This window comes from Anopheles stephensi, chromosome 2, assembly GCF_013141755.1.
Source record: "Anopheles stephensi strain Indian chromosome 2, UCI_ANSTEP_V1.0, whole genome shotgun sequence".
Lineage (NCBI taxonomy): Eukaryota > Metazoa > Arthropoda > Insecta > Diptera > Culicidae > Anopheles > Anopheles stephensi.
In genome coordinates, this window is record NC_050202.1 from 67871191 (window position 1) to 67891557 (window position 20367).

General features: G+C 43.5%; 1 protein-coding gene and 1 long non-coding RNA gene across 2 annotated transcripts; both read left to right on the forward strand.

Annotated features, from left to right (window-relative positions):
* The first annotated feature begins 3307 nt into the window (after positions 1-3307).
* LOC118504439 lies at positions 3308-14681 on the forward strand. Its single transcript, XM_036038900.1, has 2 exons — positions 3308-5197; positions 11619-14681. Exon 1 carries the CDS (start codon positions 4346-4348, stop codon positions 4802-4804), a length of 459 nt encoding a protein of 152 aa, XP_035894793.1. The 5' UTR covers positions 3308-4345; the 3' UTR covers positions 4805-5197; positions 11619-14681.
* Positions 14682-18003: 3322 nt separating this feature from the next.
* Positions 18004-20165, forward strand: LOC118504440. The gene is made up of 2 exons (XR_004905300.1): positions 18004-18145; positions 18487-20165. It is a non-coding gene; the product is annotated as an uncharacterized LOC118504440 (long non-coding RNA).
* The last annotated feature ends 202 nt before the right edge of the window (positions 20166-20367 follow it).

Consider the following 20367-nt stretch of genomic DNA (forward strand, 5'->3'; position numbering starts at 1 on the left):
AATTCGGGATACGGGTTTCGGGCCCGATCCACCAACCATCACCACGAACAAGGATATTACAGCACGAACCCGACATTCACGCCACGGTGGTTCATTCGGCCGGTGAACACGTGAACGCTTTTGGGGAGTGAACTCGTGCTGAATGATATTAGCGGAATTTTATGAGCGATTAAATAACGACAGCTCAAACACCATGTGACTGATGCGATATCAATTGATTTGAATGCAAACATTGACTCGGAAAGTAGGGATAATATTTTTTTTACATAAAATTAAAACAAAGTAAAAGAAAAACGACTATTCAAAATCAATGAGACAAACGACATGAGAAAAAGGACACTGGTATGAAGATGGGCTTTTAGAAGTTGCTTCCTAATGACCGTAATAAATGTTATGATAGCAAGTCCTGCAACTAGTTAAGAGTATACGAAGAAGCATGCCGGGTTCTTTATAATGTTTCAATCAGTTTTGGTCTATATTTATAGTTCTTAAAATACAAGATCAACATGAGAAAATAAAATAAATTATTTTCCATTAAATTAATTTACAATGAATTAAAAAGTTAATTTTCCTATGTATGCTTCTTAAAAATCAGTTTTATCTCTTATTTATACAGAATAATGCATTTAATTTAAAATATTATTCTGTACATTTTCTGAATCCAAGTTTAATCTTATAAAAAGTCCGATGAACAAGTCTATTATTGCAAGACAATTTGCCGAACCCAAGAGCCACTTCGTGAATTCGTTCCGGTCGTCGTTAAGCACGTGTCATCAGTATCTTGATTTTCCGTTCAGTTCTGCTTCCGCAAGGGTCGAAACTGTCCCATTTCCTACGGTATCGACAGATTCTCCACTCTCGCTAGCCTGCTCATCTGCTGCTCACATTTTTTCTTACTCCACTTACGATGGGAAAGTTGTACGAATTTCTCCTATAAACCGACGCCATGAGCGCACTTGCGCACTGTTGAAGTTCCGCTTGGAAACAAAACGAAAAAAGGGCCGTTTGATAGACAGACGGTTTGCGTCGACTGTGACCCCGAGCGTAAGAAAGAAAGCTCCTTGAGGAATTGGAAACTTTGCTCCTCTTTCTTTACGAGGTAAGCGACCCGTGCACACTGACGGGAACCGCTTTTCGGCCCGGTATGGGATGAATTCTGCTAAATAGCTGTATGAAGAAATTCACCAGTTTATGACCAGTTCAAAGCCGTGTCGTGTTTGTCGTACATTCGGCAATTGCCATCCTCAAAACACTCCTCAAATCAAATGAACTTTCAAATGAACTCAAATGCCAAACTTTCTCATTTGGCGCTTTGATCGTTTCGGCAATGTAAATGGGGTCGGCGATGAGTCTCCGAACCCATGCACAACTTGGAACGGGACAGCATCAAACGGATGGACCAGAAAACAATGCTCGAAGCTTGGTGGCGGAAGCCAAAGGACAAAAGCACTCCCAAGGTCGTTGATGTCAGCGGTCAGACGGAGACGGTTAAACTGTAACAACGTGGCGTCGATGGCCTTTCCCGACACAAACGGGGCACGTGAGTTCTGTTTCGAGGTCATGCATTCGGTGACGTCAGCTATCGACAGAAGTCTGTTCGATGGTTAGCCTTCAATGTTTGTGGCGATGGTTTTACTGTCGATAAGAAAATAGTTTCTTTTAAATCAAAAAAGTGAGAATTGGTTCCAAAAAGAACCTACAGATTCTTTTAGATAGATTCTAAAGAAAAAACAATTTTCTAAATCATTATAATTTAATTTACAGGATGCGTTTTAAATTCCATTATTGCGTAGCATAATGTAGTGCTAGACATTTTTTGAAAAAAAGGTTTAACTTATTTCGCTTTCAACTTGTTATGTATTATATTTTCTTCTGAGCCTTTTTTCCTCTTCAACCCTTCCATAATTTGTACGTTGTCGATTGCTACTGTTGTATATGATTGATACTGTAACTGTACGAGCAATTGGTGGCCATAATTGTACCCAAATCGATATTATTCTTGCGGCTTGCGTTATAATGCAAGAAACCATTCATTTAGCAATTATAGTGGACTTTTCAATGGCACTGTAGAGAAAAAGCTAGCATTACAACATCCTACAATATTAACAAACATGCAACAATATTACAAAAAATCCTAAAAGAGTATCACAACTATTTTTACGATATGCTTCAATTTCCAATGCAAAAAATACGGTATTATTCTTTAAAATAACGACAATTTCGATGTTCTGCACATCGCGGATCATGAAGAGGAACTCACCAAAACACTCATGCATATGAGTTCCCTAGAACGTAATATTTATGGCATTGCTTAAAAAAACGATGATTTTTTTTTTTTATTCATAAAGAACGGCCTGGCCGTATTGCTAAAAACGATGAAATTAATTCAAGTGAAAACAATTGAAAATTAATTTAAATTTTTGAGTTAATATGCATGTTACGGTTTTTAAAGCTGAACATAACAATATAATCGGCGTTGGTTCAAATCTCACCTGCAGGTTGTATTCGCAACAACTGTAGTGCCACTTCGGGCACAATTTTCAGTAAATGTGGCATAAAACTAGGTATGGCAGCGTGAAACAAAAAATATATTAAGGAAGAAAAAGAAGGAGATAAAAAATTTATTTACAAAATACAGTAATTTATTTTAAGAATGAAAAAATACGTACCAATTTTATTTTTTTTTTTAATATTTACAAGTATGTGTTGCTTACTCACTAATTATTCAATTTAAATTATAAAGTGCAAGAAAACAAAGGACATCAATTCAAAGGGCTAATACAACATTGTAAGTTGTGATGTACTTTCTCACCCCTGGTATGTTGCACTAGTATGTGTGAGCACCACCCGCCGGAGCATAACACAGCATGCTTCAGGTATGTCAAATCGTTGAGTTACGCAGGTTGTTCTACATAAATAAACTCTATTTTACACTTTAAAGCTGATTAAAAAATTATGTAATATTATTCTGCTTTATAAATACATTAATGCTTTAAAAATACATTAAATTTCTGAAATAGTGATTTGCGATGTGTGTTCTATGAAAACATCAATTATTCTGTGATTCTATAACATCCTGAACATGAATATTTTAGATTTTCAAAATATCAAGTTTATCTATTTTTTCATACCCATTTATAATAACCACCACAATCACTTAAGGCTTTTCATAAAGTATAGTTCCTATTGTTCAATTATTTAACTGGCATGTATTCGCTTGACGCTTGATTTGCCATGCCTGGCCTGGAGAGAAACCCGCGAAACCGATCGGGCGGTGTACGAGCTGCGTTCGGCAGCGGCAGCTCTCACAACACGATAAATCTCTCGAGTCGAACGGACGTGTCTGGTGCGCGCTCCGCCCGAAGGCTGTTCCGCGTGAATATTTCCACCCACCTATAGCGACGATCGTACTCCGCGCATACATACCGTGCTCGCGTGACAAAAGCGAAAAGTAGTGTCGAAAGTTCGTCGTTTTTTTATCCCCATTTCTGTGCCAATCAATTAAATAGCGTTTCTGTGAACTGTGTGAAAGGCACACAGCCGAAAGAGCGATTTAAAGAAGGTTTGATTCCCGAAAAAGGCTGTGTGTTTGGCGATCAACGGAGTTCAACAAAAGCGCCCAAAGATCATCGTCTGTTTGAAGAAAGGAAAAAAATCACACACAAAGCTGTGCTCGATGGTTAAAGACCGCGAATGTCTGGAATGTAGTCTTCGGTAGGGGCAAGGTCCACTTCTTCCGTGTTCGTGATCGTGTTCTTCGTGAATGGGCGTACTCCCCGTGCATAAGTGAATGTGTGCCGTCGTCGTCGGCCGTGTCTTTGCTCCCCGTGTCCGGTTGCGTGTGCCGCAGCTTCCCAAGCGCTAAGATCTCTCACCCCGTGGTGAAAACGGCTGCCATTAACGATATAAAATAGAAGCGTTACAGAAGCGTGAGCAAGTTGTGCTTTGTGTGTGTGTGCGGTGCAAGAAAACGCAACCTTACATTGCTTTACACGCTGCAGTCAAAGTGTGCCAAGAGCTCGATCTACACGATCCCACCGAAAGAGCAACGCAGCGCTGTGTGCATACAAGTGTATGTGAGAGAGTGGTTGTGTTTGATATAAGAAATTATGTGAAAACTTCATACGTGCCTTACAACAAGTGAAAATACGTTAGTGACAAGTGAGTCGAAGTACAAAGTGAAAAATTCTACTGCGTAGCGCTGTGAGATGTCCCCTTGAGCTGTGCAAGGCAACGCAAGGGTGTGAATCAGGCCAAACTTCCCAGCTTCCCACCGAACCTATAACGTTTCGTCCCGATTTGGCTGTGAGACTCCACTTCCGCCAGTGCGCTCCGTAAACTTCCCATGCCACCCCGCTGCACCCGTGAAACGATGACCGTCGGAAGTGTGCAGCACCCGAACGTGTTGCCCCAGTCGGCCGCTGCTTCCGCTGCCCGCGTGACGGCTGCCTACGACTACACGGGCACCGGTTCTGGTGGCGGTGGCATCAGTGGCAGTGGCAGCCTAACACACGGAGGCGGTAGCAGCCTACGATCGAGCGGTATCGGCAGTGGCCGCATCAGTCCAAACTCACCGTCCACCAACTCTTCCGCCTTCGGTATGATGCGCACCCCGGCCAGGCGGTGCCTGTTCGACAGGCCCGACCCAACCGACACCAGGCGCATATACGAGGATCACGAGAAAGCCGAACGGCAGCGCGTCATCAAACAGTACGGCTTCGATCCGTACACCGAGCGGGGTCTGACCAGCTCCAAGAGTTCGGCGTCGGCGGGTGGACTGCACCATCGCCATCATCACCAATGAAGCGAGCGTGCTTGTAATTGGCTCAAGAAGTCAGCAATGCACCCACACACACAAAAAAGAATCAGCAGTGTGCCCGTCCGTCATCATCATCACCAAACGCTCCGCGGCGAAACGCTCCAGTTCCAGTGTAAAAGACGCGCGCGCGCCACCAAAAGAGTGCAATACCGCCAAACATCGTGGGCTGTGTAAAAGGAAAAGAAAGCAAGAAACAAAAAAGTTAGACAAAAAAGGGAAAATGTTTAAAAACTAAAAGAAATTATAACAGAAACTGTAGAGAAGAAAGCTGACAAAACAAAATCAACGGCCGTGCGTGAGAAGTGAATAGAAGTGGCAGCAGCGAAAGATTGAAACCCCGGGGGGAAAACCAACAAGCCATTTTACCAACCTAGACAGGTGAGTCGTCCATTGATAACGAATAGAGAGAGAGAGCTAAAAAAACACCTCTAGTTTCTATACAATTTCTTGAGTCACGAAGGCATGCATTTTCGCGCCAAAAATGCAACTTGCCGGCCAAAGACTCTCAGCTGGATGGCCCTGTGACAACGTGCAATGTGCTTATGTGTGGGTGAAAGAGAGAGTGAGAGGGAGAGTAAGAGCATTTCTTCCAATTGCTCGTTCAGGTGTGTGCGTTTTTTGCGCCATCACACCTGACAGCAAGGATGCGCGCGCAAAACGATCATCTGTGTGTTTGAAGGGCGCGCTTTTACTCTCTCTCTCTCTCGCTCATTCTCTATCTCAGCATGTGTTTTCCCGCGCCAAATTATTGACTCACCTGTTAGCACTGCTGTCACATTCTTCTAAAGAAATTTATACAAAAATCTTTCTAATATCCTATAAAGAGTTCTAATATCCTATAAAACGTATAATTCCTGCTAAACGTTGAGTCGTCGCTTGCTCTTGCAAATATCAAGAATTCGCGCCTAAAAGGGCCTTGTTTAAACGAGAGAGAGAGCTTGTGAAATTGGGAGAGAAACAAGATGTTCAAAAAGAAAGACCGCGTGCGTGTTGCACACTGGTGACGACCTTCATTTGAGCCCAATGATTCACCTACACCAACACCACCCTAAACACCTGATCCGTTGGAACAAAACCCTTAAAAATCGCGCCGAAAACCTTGGCCGTATCTGCGTGCGCTTAGATGGCGGGAAATCATTTTACGCGCCACAACCAATGCCTGCCAACGGTCTCCTAGCAGATCGATATTATGCTGTCGATACGGATTGCGGGCACGAATGATCATGGGAAGGATCGCTCAACGAAGAAAAAAAAGGCAATCTGCTTTGCCTTTCGATCGCGCATTTTCTTTCCACTGCTTTTCGGGACTCACACACGCACACGGTAAGGGCGCGAACGTGCACGCGTTCCGAACGGGATTTTCGGCGGGAGTTGCACTTTTCATTGACGTCACCATTTTCCCGTTTGGAGATATGTGCGGTTGTTTGCGCGCGTCTTTGGATTCTTTTCTTGTTTGGTTTGAAGAACTACATTTTTGGCGCGCTTTTTTTTTGGTTGGGCTCGTTTTCCCAGCGGGAATACCTGTTCCCATTTTCGGATCTCTTTCTCACTCTCGAACACTAAAAAAACATACGATCGTCTGTATTGTCCTTTTGCAACTTTTTAGTTCTATCTCTTTCGTTTCTTTAGCTTCTATGGAAGCATAGGTTCGGTTAGCTTCTCTGCCATCTCCATGATTCATCTTTCATCCCGAAATTGCTGATCTCCCTCTGTCAGCATTTGCGTTCCCGGTGCATCCGTTTTGTGGCGCTATTCGCGCGGTCAAGCAGACACACAACCGGCGCACAATTTTTTGCGCCAAATATGTCTACGCACACAGGTCCAGGTCCACCCGCGCCCGGTCACGATGGTACACGAAATTTGCAGAACCCAAATCGCCAAGGTGCGCGTACCCGCGAGATCGTTGATAGCGAGAGCGGAAAGGCAAAATCGCGCGCGCGCTCGAACCGGCACACGTTCTTATGGCCCTTGCCTAAGTGTGCGTGGCTGCGTGGAAGTGGTTGCAAGCGTATTTTGTAGCCACCATGTCTGCTCGGTGCGGGAAGAATTGGCGCGAAAATATGGTTGCCGGTCCGCAAGGAACACAGCCTCCTTTTTGTGGCTGCCGAGCCGAGAGTCGAAAGACGATCGCAACAAACGTTCTAATAAGCACCTTCGCTGTCTTTTGTCAATGTCTAACATATTCATGTGGTGGGGTTTGGTGGTGATGGTGGGGTTGCTGGCGGTGGTAATGGCGTGAAAAATGTGTATATTTAAACAGATGCAACACGGGGGAGGTTCATTCGTGGTAGGAAGCACAACACAACCTCATTCGTTACCAACAGCATGAAAATTATTGTTTTCCTCTCTTCGTAAGGTTTTCTACCACAGTGGAAGGAAAAAAAAGGAAGGAAGTATTATTTTGCAACTGTATTTGTTTTTGCAACCGGGGGGGCTATTTTTTGTGTGCTGCTCCGCGATGAAGAGAACAAACACATTTGCAAAGCTGGTGCTTCTTTTTGTGCTAACGGTCTTGCCAAGGTGAAGGTCGTACATTGAACGGGTGACGTTCAATGCAAATTTAAAATTTATGAGAAAACTCCCAAAATTTGTCCATATGATTTTTTTTTTCTTGAACCAAAACTCAGCATCATCAAACAGTAGCAATAGCCTTGACATTTACTTCTAATTCATACCGTCAAATGACTCGTGGCGATGGAATTCTACAAGGTTGCTTAAAGTATCACATTCATCAAACAACATAAATATTCAATTTGGTTGAAAATCAAAATCAGCGCATTTTTTTAAATATTTCCGTTACGCTTCACCCACCCAATTCTAAATACCAGAGCCGTGTGGTGTCTTCTATCGTTTCCTGTAAAGAAGAAAAACTTCGAACCGCACCCTAAAATGTGCACCAGCAACAGGACGGATGCAAGCAGTTTGAATCGCTAATTGTAGCAAACCACCCCGGCTGACCTTTACCAAGCGCAAACGGTGACGGTTGAGTTTGCAACTAGTCCAAAAATAGCACTTTTTGAGTGCAAACTTCGAGTGGCGTTGCACTTGCTCGAGTGCGGCAATTAATTGCAACCCGCGGCAGAAGAAGTTGGTGCGTTTAAATGCTCATGGCCCATCGGGGTAATTTAACGGTGACCCAACCACTGGTCAATTTACACTTTACCGTCGCGGATCCGTTTGGTTGAATTTTATCGGGAAAAGCCACAAGAAGAAAAAGTAAACCATTTGTATATCAGCAACCGCGTTTCTTTGTTTCACGTATGCAGTACGAGCCGCATACAAAGACGGCGCTACTTAAAATGCATTTTCGATTAAATGCGCCGACTGTGCGATGTTGACGATGATGATCGTTGTTTGCCATTAGCCGATGGAACAGTCACTTTACGCCATCATAAAATAAATAGAAATAAATTAAAAGCATCGTTTCGCGAGTGCATCGGGTGGTTCAGGGAATGACTTCGCTTAAATATAGTCGTATAAAGCTTACGAGTCGTCGAGTGACATTGCGTGGCGGTCTTTTAAAAGCAATTTTTATTTTTTCAATTAAACCTAAGCATCATCTAATGTCAATAACGAATAAAAACGAGAGGCACAAAAGAAAAAGTCAGTTGAACCTTACCGTTGCTAGGGGTTTTTTGCCTTTAAAACCACTCACACCCAACGCGGAAACGATCATGCATTCCACTTGCATCTGCAGCAGGGGATCGCTCGATCGTTGTCGGTTCGGTGGGGTGAGTGGTGTGGAAAAATAAAACGGAAGCCGACCGTCGCCCGTCGACCTAGCACATTTGCTGTAGAATGTGGACGGAATGAAGTCATGAACGCATCGCTTCGTTTCATCCGCTATTTTTTTTTTTTTCCACTGTCCCCGGTGCTCAACACCGTGTGCTGCACTGCAGGCCCTAGCAGACGGATGCAGCTCGTATTGCACCATGACTTTTACACCTCCTGTGTTTCTCTTTTTCATTTGCTGCTTCAAGTGTGAACTGGCAAATTAATTAAAAACGGCGTTGTTGTCTTTAGCCCGATGGACGTGGTACGGATGATGAGCGATTCGCCGATCGACTTTCGATCAATTAATGGCGCCATTGAGCGCCGTCTGCTTTCCTCCGAAGCGGAATGATTTCAAATATTTGGAATTTGCACTAACATACTTGAAATTATGTTACTTATAAAGTATAAAGTTTCGTGCTTCAAATACAGCACTTAATATTTCATTGCTTCATAAAACCTTTCATTGTTTCATGTCAACTTCAAATAATTCCACACGAGCACGGTCGAAAGCAGCAATTTGTATGCCTTCCACAAGCCCATCAATATAACGATCGCACTACTACCAGCAACAATTGGCAAACGGTTTGCCCCAGCAACTAAACTCTCTCAGCTTAAAATGCTGCAAAAGATAATAATAATGGTTGTTAAAAACGCTCCTCTCCACTAATGATAGCATCCGGGAGTAATAACTTAAAGCAGTGCATCGGAGCATCGGAAACGTGTGCAATTAGCAACTTACTGTACTAAGCCTTTTTTTTTCTCCATTAAATTGTTACCTATCCACGTAAGATCTCATTAATGCAACACTTTTTTCACGCGAATGCACGCGGTTGTTGTGTTGAGCTTTTCGGAGCCCGTTTTTCCTCCGCAACGGTAAAGTGGAACTGCAACGGGAAGAAGCACCACTTGATTATTTGGGGGATGCAGTTGCTTTTGGTCGAAAATGTACCGGCAGGAAGTCAACGGGGCGTGTAGAGAGCACCACCGGACAATCGGACACCGTAATCTGCAATCCGTAACCGTAACGAAACCTAGCTGTCAGTACGTGTTTTTTCGGTTCCAGGTTTTTCTTCCTTGAGTTTCTTCACGCGTTGAAACAATAAAATATCTAATTGTGACACGGCATGGCCCACTCCAGCAAAGAAGGCGGGCAAAATTAATGATCCGATTCTTTGTGGAGTGTGTGTGCCGACGATTGAAATGCATCATCGAACTGATTTTAGCATTGCATAATGCATGTGCCACAGCAGACTTCCGGAAGAAGTTAGGCGCAGCGAAACGAAGAAGATAGAAGCTTATTGCACTTCATCTAAACGTACGTGTTATCTTGCTCGGGGTGAATCAAATTTCGGAGGGCAACATTTAGCATATCATTTCGGATTTAAGTTAACCATGAAGTAGAATTATTCATTTGCCCTCCTTTCATTCATTGTTTTTTTTTCCCTGCCAAAATTGTATTCTACTACCGTTGGCGTTTTTTGTGGTGCTAACACAAGGCATTGATCTTCGCATTTGCATCTTTTTTCGGGGCGGGAAAAATGAAAGAACGCTTCCAGAGATTCTGAGTAGAAATTGCTGTTTATGAAGTTATCGAGCAGTGAAGCTGATAAAAAACAGCTCACGATTCTTGATGCACCATCACCATTCGCAATGCAACGATCTTAAATCTTTTCCACAGGCTTTGAATATATTCTTGGAAAAAACAACCCCATAAAGGTAATCTTTAGTGGTCACCTTTAACACCTCGCGAATCACAACTCTCGTCAAAACAGCAACAAAAAAAGAAGTGTTTGAATTTTAATGCCTTCCATACCCATCTCTAAATGGCAACATGCGAAGATCGCGATTCGCGCAACGCAGCGAAGAGAAGCCCGAAACACCCCGCTCTCTGAAATGCATCTAAAAAGCGCGCGCGCACGCGCTTCCAAACTTGTGTTTGTTGCGAAAAAAAAAGAAGAATCAAACCAGAACGCCACCAACAAGGTTACCTTTATACGCCCGATTATACGCCTTCTCTCTAATGCTGTTTCGCGCGCGCGCGCGCTTACCTCACAAAAGGACACACTGGCGAAAAAACGCGGGGACACTGAAGGTTGAAGGTGGCTCCAACGCGCGCCCATCGTACCACGCCTTCTTCCGCGCGTGTTGGCAAGGAGCACGTTCCTGTTGCCTGTCGTCGTGTCCAGCTGACCAGATCGTACCGAAGTGGGAGGTGGTTGCAGATTTCTTCGCTTTTTTTACTCTCCGCTCTCCTAAGGTCTTTTAAAATGTGCACGCCCTCCACTGTCGAAGTCCACACGCATCCACGCACACTTAAATCGGGTCGAACCATTAGTATATTCATCTCGCACCCAAGTCCAAGTCCCACTCGGTGGGGTAGTGATAGTGCTGACAGACGAGCTCACCAAACCTCTCCACGAACTCAGAAACTCGAGACTCTGTAGCTGTATGTACCACCGTCTTGAGACCGACCAAGTCTGTGAGAGTGTTTGTGTAAAGGGGTGGTAGGTAAGCTCTGGGAGGATCGAGGGTGGATCGAGGGTGAATAACGCACATCTCGACGATTGGGCGCGAGGTGCCGATTGTTATGTGTGTGCGAATTTTGCTTTATTTATTTCATTTTCACGGTGATAACAGCTACCTACACCTTCGAATGTATTGTTGGTTGGTTATTGCCCATGTGTCTGTTACGGAAATCGTAAACGAAGAACGCAGAGCATCGTCATCATCCGAAGACGCTCGCGCTGTATCAATTTGTGGACGAAAAAAAAAACGCAAATAAAACTCACCTCGATGGGGATGTTTTTGGCGCGCAGAAAATGGCGCGAACTCGTTCCACACATTAGGACACGGATTAGAGTATGGGTTCTCAAAAGAAATAATCAAAACAAAGTTTTCTTTTCATTTGTGAAAAGTTCACAAAAAGAGTTCCTAAAGCAACTCGAAGCAATATTTAAAATTCAGTAAAACAAGCTTAAATTTAGCACTAATATTTTTCTTGCTCGTTTTCTTGCCTCTTCCGCAGATCACACATCATCCGTACTCATGTTGCAGTAAACATCAACCAATAAATGTACACCCTGGATGGGCGTTCACCGTGCGCCACGCGCGACCAACTCAACTCCGGTTGGTGTCTTTTTTGTTGGCTTTTCTGTTACTTCGTTGTAAAGAAGTAATTAATACCGGTCCTGTTACAATGATGCTCGACTTGTTGCCCCATCCACATGGTGCTCAAGGTTAGTTTGCGTGATGTAACTCGAATGGAGCGCGATCATCGTTCGTAAAACGGATTTTAGCAACCAATTGAGACGACATGGATAACTCACCAAACCCCAGACACCTGCTTGTCCTATCTGTGCCACAGATAGCTTGTAGCCCAGGAAAACGATCATCAAAGCAGCACCTTTACTGACGAGTGTATAGATTATTGTTGTACTTCAAAGATGTGGTCAAATCCATCCCCTAGGCAGAAAGAAAAGCGATGACGAACGGTGTGGTACATGGTATCTTTATCGACTGTGTAGTCCAAGAAAGCATTTTGCAGAAAATAGCAGTAGTAGTGGCGCAAGAAGAATTGACAGTACCGTTTCCTTAAGACAAAACAAAAGCAAACGCAAGAAAACAGAGCAAGAGATGAGGTAATACAAAGCATATAAAAATGAACGCGATCTCATGTGATATTTTCTAAGCGAGTGTATGTGTATGTAATGTTTCGTTTTTTTTTTTCGTATTCTCCCGTTTTTTCCGTGAGATGTTGTACGTTGGAATGGTGTGAATGTTGTAGATAAAATGTAGCAAAAAACAAAAACAAATAAGTTGAAAAATGTGTTAATTACCATTAAAATGAATGAATTTCCCTTCTCGTGTTTATCCAGTTGAGTTGGAGCCGCTTTGTGGTTTAAGAAGTAAATGTTTTATTTGTATTTTTTCCCATAAAACATCACTCCACATTTTATCGTTTTTTTTTTATTTTTACCAAATCAATTCAACATCAGAACGATCAGATTAGAGATACCCTTTATTAAGTAGACGTGTGAAGATGGATGCACTGTTGCACAAACCGTCGTTGTTAGCGTGATAGTAATTCTTTCCGATTATGTTTCGAACCATTTGTTTGTTGATTTTAAATGCATTTTCCCCTGTTTCTCGTTTGGTTAAATGATTAACTTGCCTCCTTTTCCCAGAGCATCGGTTTAATATAATTCAAATGAAGTATAATGTTTTTCCTTTTTCATTTTTTTTTGCTTTACATCCTGCCCTTGATTTATAATTCTTCGCTCACCGCAACTAGGTGAGTTGATTAGCAGATGCGTTAGTGTGGCAGTATAAGTTTAAGTTTTCTTAGACATTGTGGTGTAAAAAACGTGAGCAACACTCCAATTCGCGCCGTAAAAATGGGTGGGATTAAGGGAAGGTTTATAATGTAATCGTTAAATTATATGTTTATATTTTGTATCGTAGCTCGTTTAATTCTTTATTAACTAATATTATTTTTATTTTTGCTTGTTTGTTGTATCGCTGCAATGTGAACGGTCTGACGGTTATGGTTATCGGCTTGACGCACCAACAGGCGTTAGGCAAAAAAACAGCCGTGGGGTCAGATGGTGCAGGAAAATTGCAGTGAAGTGAAGGAAATTTTTTATCAAAGTCCCGATCTCAGTTTAATAATTATTTTTTGTTTATTGTAGCTCTTCTCTCCCGATCCTACGAAAAGCTCCTCTCTATTTCCTTTCACTCCCCCCCTCCCTCCCTCCATTCCCCATTGTTATAATGCGTAGTAGATAAACCTTGGATAAGTGTGTAGAACCTTTATGAGTTTTCGGTTGAGATCAACGTAAGGAATTCATCCCATCATTCTTACTTTTTCACCCACTGTCTTCTAAGAGTCGACACGGAAACTAGACGCTCTGTCAGACAGTTGAAAACAACCAGAAAAAGATAATAATAAGAGGCAGATAATTAAAGAACAAACATTTTTTCACGAACAGAAACTGATCGTCTTCCAAGAGTGCCTTGGTGTGCCTTACAATCTGCGTCGATGCGCTTCGACCTTTCAGGAAAAAACAGCAAAAAAAAAACTTTTCTTCAACCAGTGCGTTCGTTGTACCAAATGGATGTGATCGAGCAATTTAATCATTAGTAGAAAGGTGTTTTATTATGTTTGTTTGTTTTAGTAGTTTTTTTTTCTCTTAACTTGTTTTTTTTGTCGCCCACACTTGAGATTAGTGAAATTGATCTATAAATTCGCCATACGAGAGTAGAGACGTGACGTGTGCGCAACGGCAATACAAACACAGTACTGCACCAATTAAATACAGCTGGTTAATAATTTTAGCAAACACCAACACTACCTACCTATATAGATGAGCATGTATATTACCGGCCCTCAGTGCAGTTTGAGCTCTCGCGCGTTTCGGTTAAAGTTTTGTCTTTTCTTTTTGCATAGCATTAGGGATTTGCCTCCGTTACAGGCAGGCTTAAGTGTAAGTTACTTTTCAACCAACATTTCCTTATTGCATCCAAGTTTCCGTTTAGTTCCGTTCGGTAGATTGATGAGAGCTCTCCTCCAGTGACCTCCCAGCAGCAAGTAGCTTTGTGTGACTTTGTGCGTAAATTATGCACTTCAAAATGCAAATTAGAGAAGAGAACAATATCATGCAGTTGCGTACACACCGAGAATCAATCATTCAATGAAACGAAACGAAAATTTAGTTAATTATTTATCCTTCTACCAAAATGTTACTATTGTTTAGGGATGTACTACATCGCATGTAAGGAACGTTAATCGAATGGTCCAATAAAGCAGTGTCTTTTGTAAGGTGTGTAAGAATAGTGGTGGTGAGTGTTTCGCTCTGTCGAAAAACATTTCCGTTCATTTGCACGGAAAACAAGAAAACGCAACAAAAAACACAAAAGTTTTTAAACCATACCGACCGTTCTATACTATCAGTTAAAAACCTATCCCTCAATACATATGCGAGCAACAAAGCTTACCAATCACGTGTAAAATGGATGAGGAAATCCGCGAAAAAAAATGCTACACAGAAAATAACAATAAAAATGTCCTATAGAATCTGAATATCGAAAACCCCGAGTTTCGCCTTTTCTATCTAATTGCTCTATTGCCCCTTTGCCTCACCCGATAAGAAGTATTATCCGAAAAGCATGATTTCCCTCGCACAAAACAGCCTAGCCAGCAAAGAACAAAGGTCTGATTCATACGCTTCGAATGGCGTCGAGGTTATTTACCCCCGGGTGAAAGCACTCGTTTCGGCAAGCAGCTGGTCGGGACCACGTGGTCAAATGCAGTGTCATTGACACCCGTCAACGCAGTGCGTGCTGTTTCAGTGCACGGGCGAATGAAGTAGCCCCGGAAGCACGGATAGGCAAGGTTAAAGAAAGAAAACGGCAAGAAAGTAAACTTCACTTAATCTATGCGACCTCCACGTTGGATGCACGCCGCGGGAACGCGCGCCGCACTGATAGGAAAGAAACTCGCCATGAATTTCAGTGCGTTTGGTAAGTTATTTATTCTTTACCGACCCCGATCCAACATCCACCGAAAACCCTCGCTGGCAACGGCCCAACGAACCGGTAACTGGAATTCACCTGAACAGAGGACTGAACTATCTTGCTGAGCAAACTGCGTAAGGTGTGCGCGATAACGCACTAAACCAACGCAACGGCAACAATGGTGTAATGGCGGCATCGTGCGTATGGCGAATCGGAAGCGCAAAATTGAACCACACGCACACGCTTGGTTGGATGGATAGTTGTCCACTGTTTGATAAACGAAGCATTGAAGCTCAGTAGAAGCAACGAAGTGTGAGGAAAAATTCCTTCACCCACCACCATAACACACGTATCATATCTTCGGTCCGGTTATCTATTTTGTTGTATAATTGCGTGACATGTTGTCGTGCGTGTTTGGCCGGAAGCTTCCCGAGGTTGTGGTTCCTGGGGGTTTTCGCTGAAGTGCGTTAGAATTCAAATTTAATTAAAGCGATGTGGGTCACGTGCGATAATGTACAGTAATTATACAAACATTCCTTCCTGACATGCGTAGAACCTGAACTCGTGTGCACACAGCTTGCTGTTGGTTTAGTTTTTTGAACTGTACTTTGTGTGGTGTTCTGATTGAGCAATACTGATTATAGGTGCAGTCCTTAAAGGTTATCGTCGGTGAAGAAGTTGCACTGTCTACCGTGGTTCCTGATACACAACCTCTAAACAAGCTAGAGATCATTAAAAATGCAACATAGACTTATAAGTTTCGCCATTTGTGTCTCATCAGCTTGGTGCGTAAGAGTGAGACAATAAATAATAAGACCTGTAGGTGCCTAATTTAACGTCTTTTAAACTATCAAAGGATCAAAATATATCTTACAGAGCGTTATGAAATTCTTTCCAAATTAAGGAAATTCAATAATCGCTCCAAATCGATTGCCAATGATCGCCCAATCGCCGCATCCAGTCATGTGTGCAAACAAATATTTTCTTTAAGCAACAAACGGAATATTCAGGAATAATCAAGAGAAAAATACTTCAGTTCTGACAAATCTTCAGTAATTTAGCTCTTGAAGGAAAGTTAAGAATTTTACTGTGTCCCTGTTTATCAATACTTCAGCAGCATAACAGAGCGTACGCAATTAGCACAGTGCCAGTGTCTATCGTAAAACAGCCAACCAGCCACCGTCAAGGACACTAGCAAAACTAAAGCGCAAAAATAAAATTAAAAAAAAACCCCAAAACACAAACTCCATGGTGAAACATTTTTTGGCGCCAAAAACCGGCGGCCGCGATCGCGATCCAAATTTGGTCCTCGGAGACGTACGTACGTACGCGAATTTAGACGAAAACATTGGAACGCGTACGCAACAAACACACAAAAAAAGACGAGAAAAGGAGAAAAAAAAGCCTACGCTACACCAGATCGCGATGAAGCATGGGCGACGGGGTGAAAGATGGCGACAGCACAGCGTGAAGCAACCCCGTCAAGTCCGGACAAACACCATGATATGACAACCACATTCTTCATCCATCGCGACGTCGATTTCTAAAATAAAATTATAAACCCCACCATACACACACACCGCGTGCTAAACTCGTGGTGTACTATACACCCGCGGGAGATAACAACGCCGCTGCGACACATTCGAGCTCGCCGATCCGGGGGGGGGGGGGGGGGGGGGTGACTGTGAAAACTGTCGGGAGCGCGACGACATCTTGCAGAAGAAGAAAAAAAACACACAGAAAACAACTCCACGATAGTATGCGTACGAAAGAACGAGAACATTATCAGCGGCTAAGATGGGGAAGGGAAGGACGGGGTTGGAGAGAGATTTGAAAAAAGCGCGCGAAACCTCTACCCCAACCATTATTATTGGGGATGAGTTTGCAAAGGGGTGGAAACATTTGGAGACGCGATGGGGGTATTTTGTTGCGTCGATCAAACCATGCAGTGTCAATACTGGGGCGCGCGAGACGATACTGCCAAGAAGCAGCCGAGATAGAATGAGCGTACGAGCGAGCGTGCGAGAGAGAGTGAGAGAGCGAGGGCGAAGTTGCAAGGAATTGACGTTCGTACAATCGCGCATAAAAAAACGACAAAAATAATTTCAAGGACTTATGCTAAAATAACAAACAAGCAAAAAACAACACACACACACACGCGAGGGACCAAGCAATGAGGCGATGAACAAAAAAAAAACCACACACATCTCCGCCTTCTACCCCTAAAACGCACACCCCTCCGAAACGTTGATCGCGAGCATGATGATCGTGGACGTGTTCTGTGAGTGTGTGTGGAGATCGCGCTCGTGAGTGTCAATTGTTATGCAAGCAAACGCGCGCCACCAGAAAATGAGCGGCAATGGTGGAAGAAAAAAGAGGGTCATGCAGCATTTGCGGTTAGTGGGATCAACTGGAGACGATCCGGGGTCTGTCGATCGATGATGGTAGTGAAAAATCACTGCGCGCCAAATATTTTCCCGAAGGATTGCAAATATGGTACAAATAGTAGGCGACATAAATCCGATTATAGAGCTTATAGAGACTTTCAGTCATTAGGCTTCTTGCAAACTCATACACATATATTTCTAAGAATTCATCTTCGGCACGCTAATGGATTTCGGTGACAGGTTTATGTACTTCCCGAACAACAAAAATATTACTCTGCAAAGTAAACGTCTCAGAGAGCTTGAGGGTGTTGCGTGTCAAGTTCATATCCCAAGTCCCAACCATCGCAACCACCACGCACACAATGCAATCCGTGTTTGTATGGACGAGTAGCGAGTGATAAGAAAACTGATTGGATTTGAAAACGCAAACCAACGCTTGCGTTTGATTTGCTCGATTTATGCTGCGCCAGACAAGCGCGAAACGGAGAGCCAGTGACGAGCAAACAGCGTGCAGATTTTGTTTGTTTCTATTTAGCAACCCGGGCCCCGGGGTCCCTCCCTATCCCAACCGTATCCCGCGGCCACGATTCCACGATTGTGACGGATTGGACGCGTTTATCATGACTGTACCGTCCGGCCGTGATGGTGGAACGTAAGCCAAAGGCATTGGACCCAAGAGTTCGCAGGGCAGACACGCTAGCCAATCTCGCGACGGACGGTTTGTGGCGCGTTATCTTATCAGTATGGGGTGGGTTTTGCAACTGGCACTGGGGATTGTGCGCTCCAAGTCTCGGCCGGTGCCGAGCTGTCTTTAATGCACGACTAGACCCCCGGTTCGAATGATTGCGGAGAAAAGGCGGCCATTTATTAGCGCTCGACGGTTATGGATAAATCACCCGTTTTTCTGATGCGTCAATCATGTCCGCTTACTAGCCGTGCTGACATGGGCTTAGTTTAGCGATTTTATTTTTAATACGCGCTACTGTTTTCTAGCGGGCGAAATGGCGCGAAACTAATGGAGTCTGGCTGGCACAACACAACAACCACAACAAAACACGAAGAAATCACTACAGAATCCGGTTCGAGGATTGTTGCAACATGGGCTTAGGAGAGGGTTGGTGGGAGTACAAACGTACGAAATGGAATTTAAAATCTTAAAAGTGGTGACGTGTGCAAGCAAAAGCCGCCATCGCCACTGTAGGACGGAGTGGATCGGCGAAGTGTTCGAGGTAGGGTGCAAGAAGCGGCCAGACCTATGCCGTTGCTTGCGTTCTTATCGCTTCGCTTCGTTGGAGTAATGTTCACAAATCAACCGACCAATCCACCACCCTATGCTTCTCACCCCCCGTATCCAAACGCTAAGAGCGTCATCAAGAGGCAGCGCAAAGGAGAGACTAAGAAATCAAGTAGCGAAGACGGCGGCCCTTGCTTCGCCACCTACAATATCTCCCTGCCGCATGATATTTCTTTCTGTCCAGAGTATAGAGAGTGGCAGCGTGTTGGAGATGATGCAGATGAGCTACAGTGTGGGAGAAACGGTTTGCTACTTGAAGCACTTGTCCAGACAGCACAATTACAATTTACTATCATTAACCTTGACCATGGCAATGCTACAGCGCGACACGTGGAGTCGGTTGTGTAATGCAGCAATTTAAATAAAATTAGCCAAAACAGGTCCAATGAGCATTAAATCACACTTTTAACCTTGTCGAGAAATAGGCAACCCGTGACGAAATTATTTGTCCATTACACCAGGGAAACGATTCACTTTCGAAAGCTCGCCCCTAATGAAAAGGGAACAAGTTGTGATTATTTTGGAAGAAATTTATTGTTAAATCAGTTCGAGGTATTAAGTTGATGTGATTGAAGGGAGCATTGAAAGTGTCGATTAAATTTTATGGCTGCTTCAGGGTCAGAATTGCGATAAGAAAGCTGTACCCATATGGTGGTCCGAGGAACAGAGGACATAGCATTTAAATATAACAAACTGAAACATTTATATTCTTTAGAAAAGCAAAAATCATAATTACCATCGCTACCACACCACCGTTGAGGCATCGTCTCCGGTCTTAGTTTCCAGACGAGAAGGCTTGCCCATCTTACTCCACGCTATCCGCTATCCGCAATGCTCACGCTTATCAGAACCACTATCCGCCTTATTTAGAAACTCTACTCCACCCGCGGCCCTTAACAGCATCACCCAACCCAACCTAAGCGAACGATCGCGTGCGTGGACGAATTAGCTCCCTGCACGCTCGGACCCTCGTCCGACAGTTTGCTTCAATTTACGCCAGCCACAACTACCGAGCACGGCATCGTCACAATGTAGCCGCAACGCCGTCACAAACTGTTCCAGATTAATTCGGCTCGTTTGGTGACAACGATTACGTTCGAGGCGACCCCTAGCATTCGGGACTATGATTCGATTGGATTCTAGCATTCTAAGTTAAATGAAACACTCGCTTCTGTTCTCGCTTGCGTTGCGTCTTATCTAGGAACTAATCTTGTGCGTAATTTGACACGCCAAAGAACACGTGGTGGGGCAACAAAAAACTAACGGTCATTTCAAAATTCAATTACGCTCATCATAACACAAAACTCGATCAGATGTACCTCGCAAGAGGAAGTGTGCTTTCGATCAAATTATAGGTAATGCAAACAAGTTGCTGCTCCCTTTTTTAAACCTCATCTCATGTTGCACACTCTCCCGCCAATGGTACAGAGATAGCTTAAGTAGCTTCTCGTCCGGGTGTTTGAGGGAAAAACAAAAAAAAAAAACAAAAAATAATTCTACACTTGACGGTAAAGCGGACGGGTGGAAAGAACAGCGTAAACATAACGCAAAACCCCTTTTTACTCCCGTTTCCAGTTGGT

Excerpts from the sequence above, each read along its gene's own strand:
- LOC118504439 (XM_036038900.1), top strand. The coding sequence starts at position 4,346 with ATGCCACCCCGCTGCACCCGTGAAACGATGACCGTCGGAAGTGTGCAG.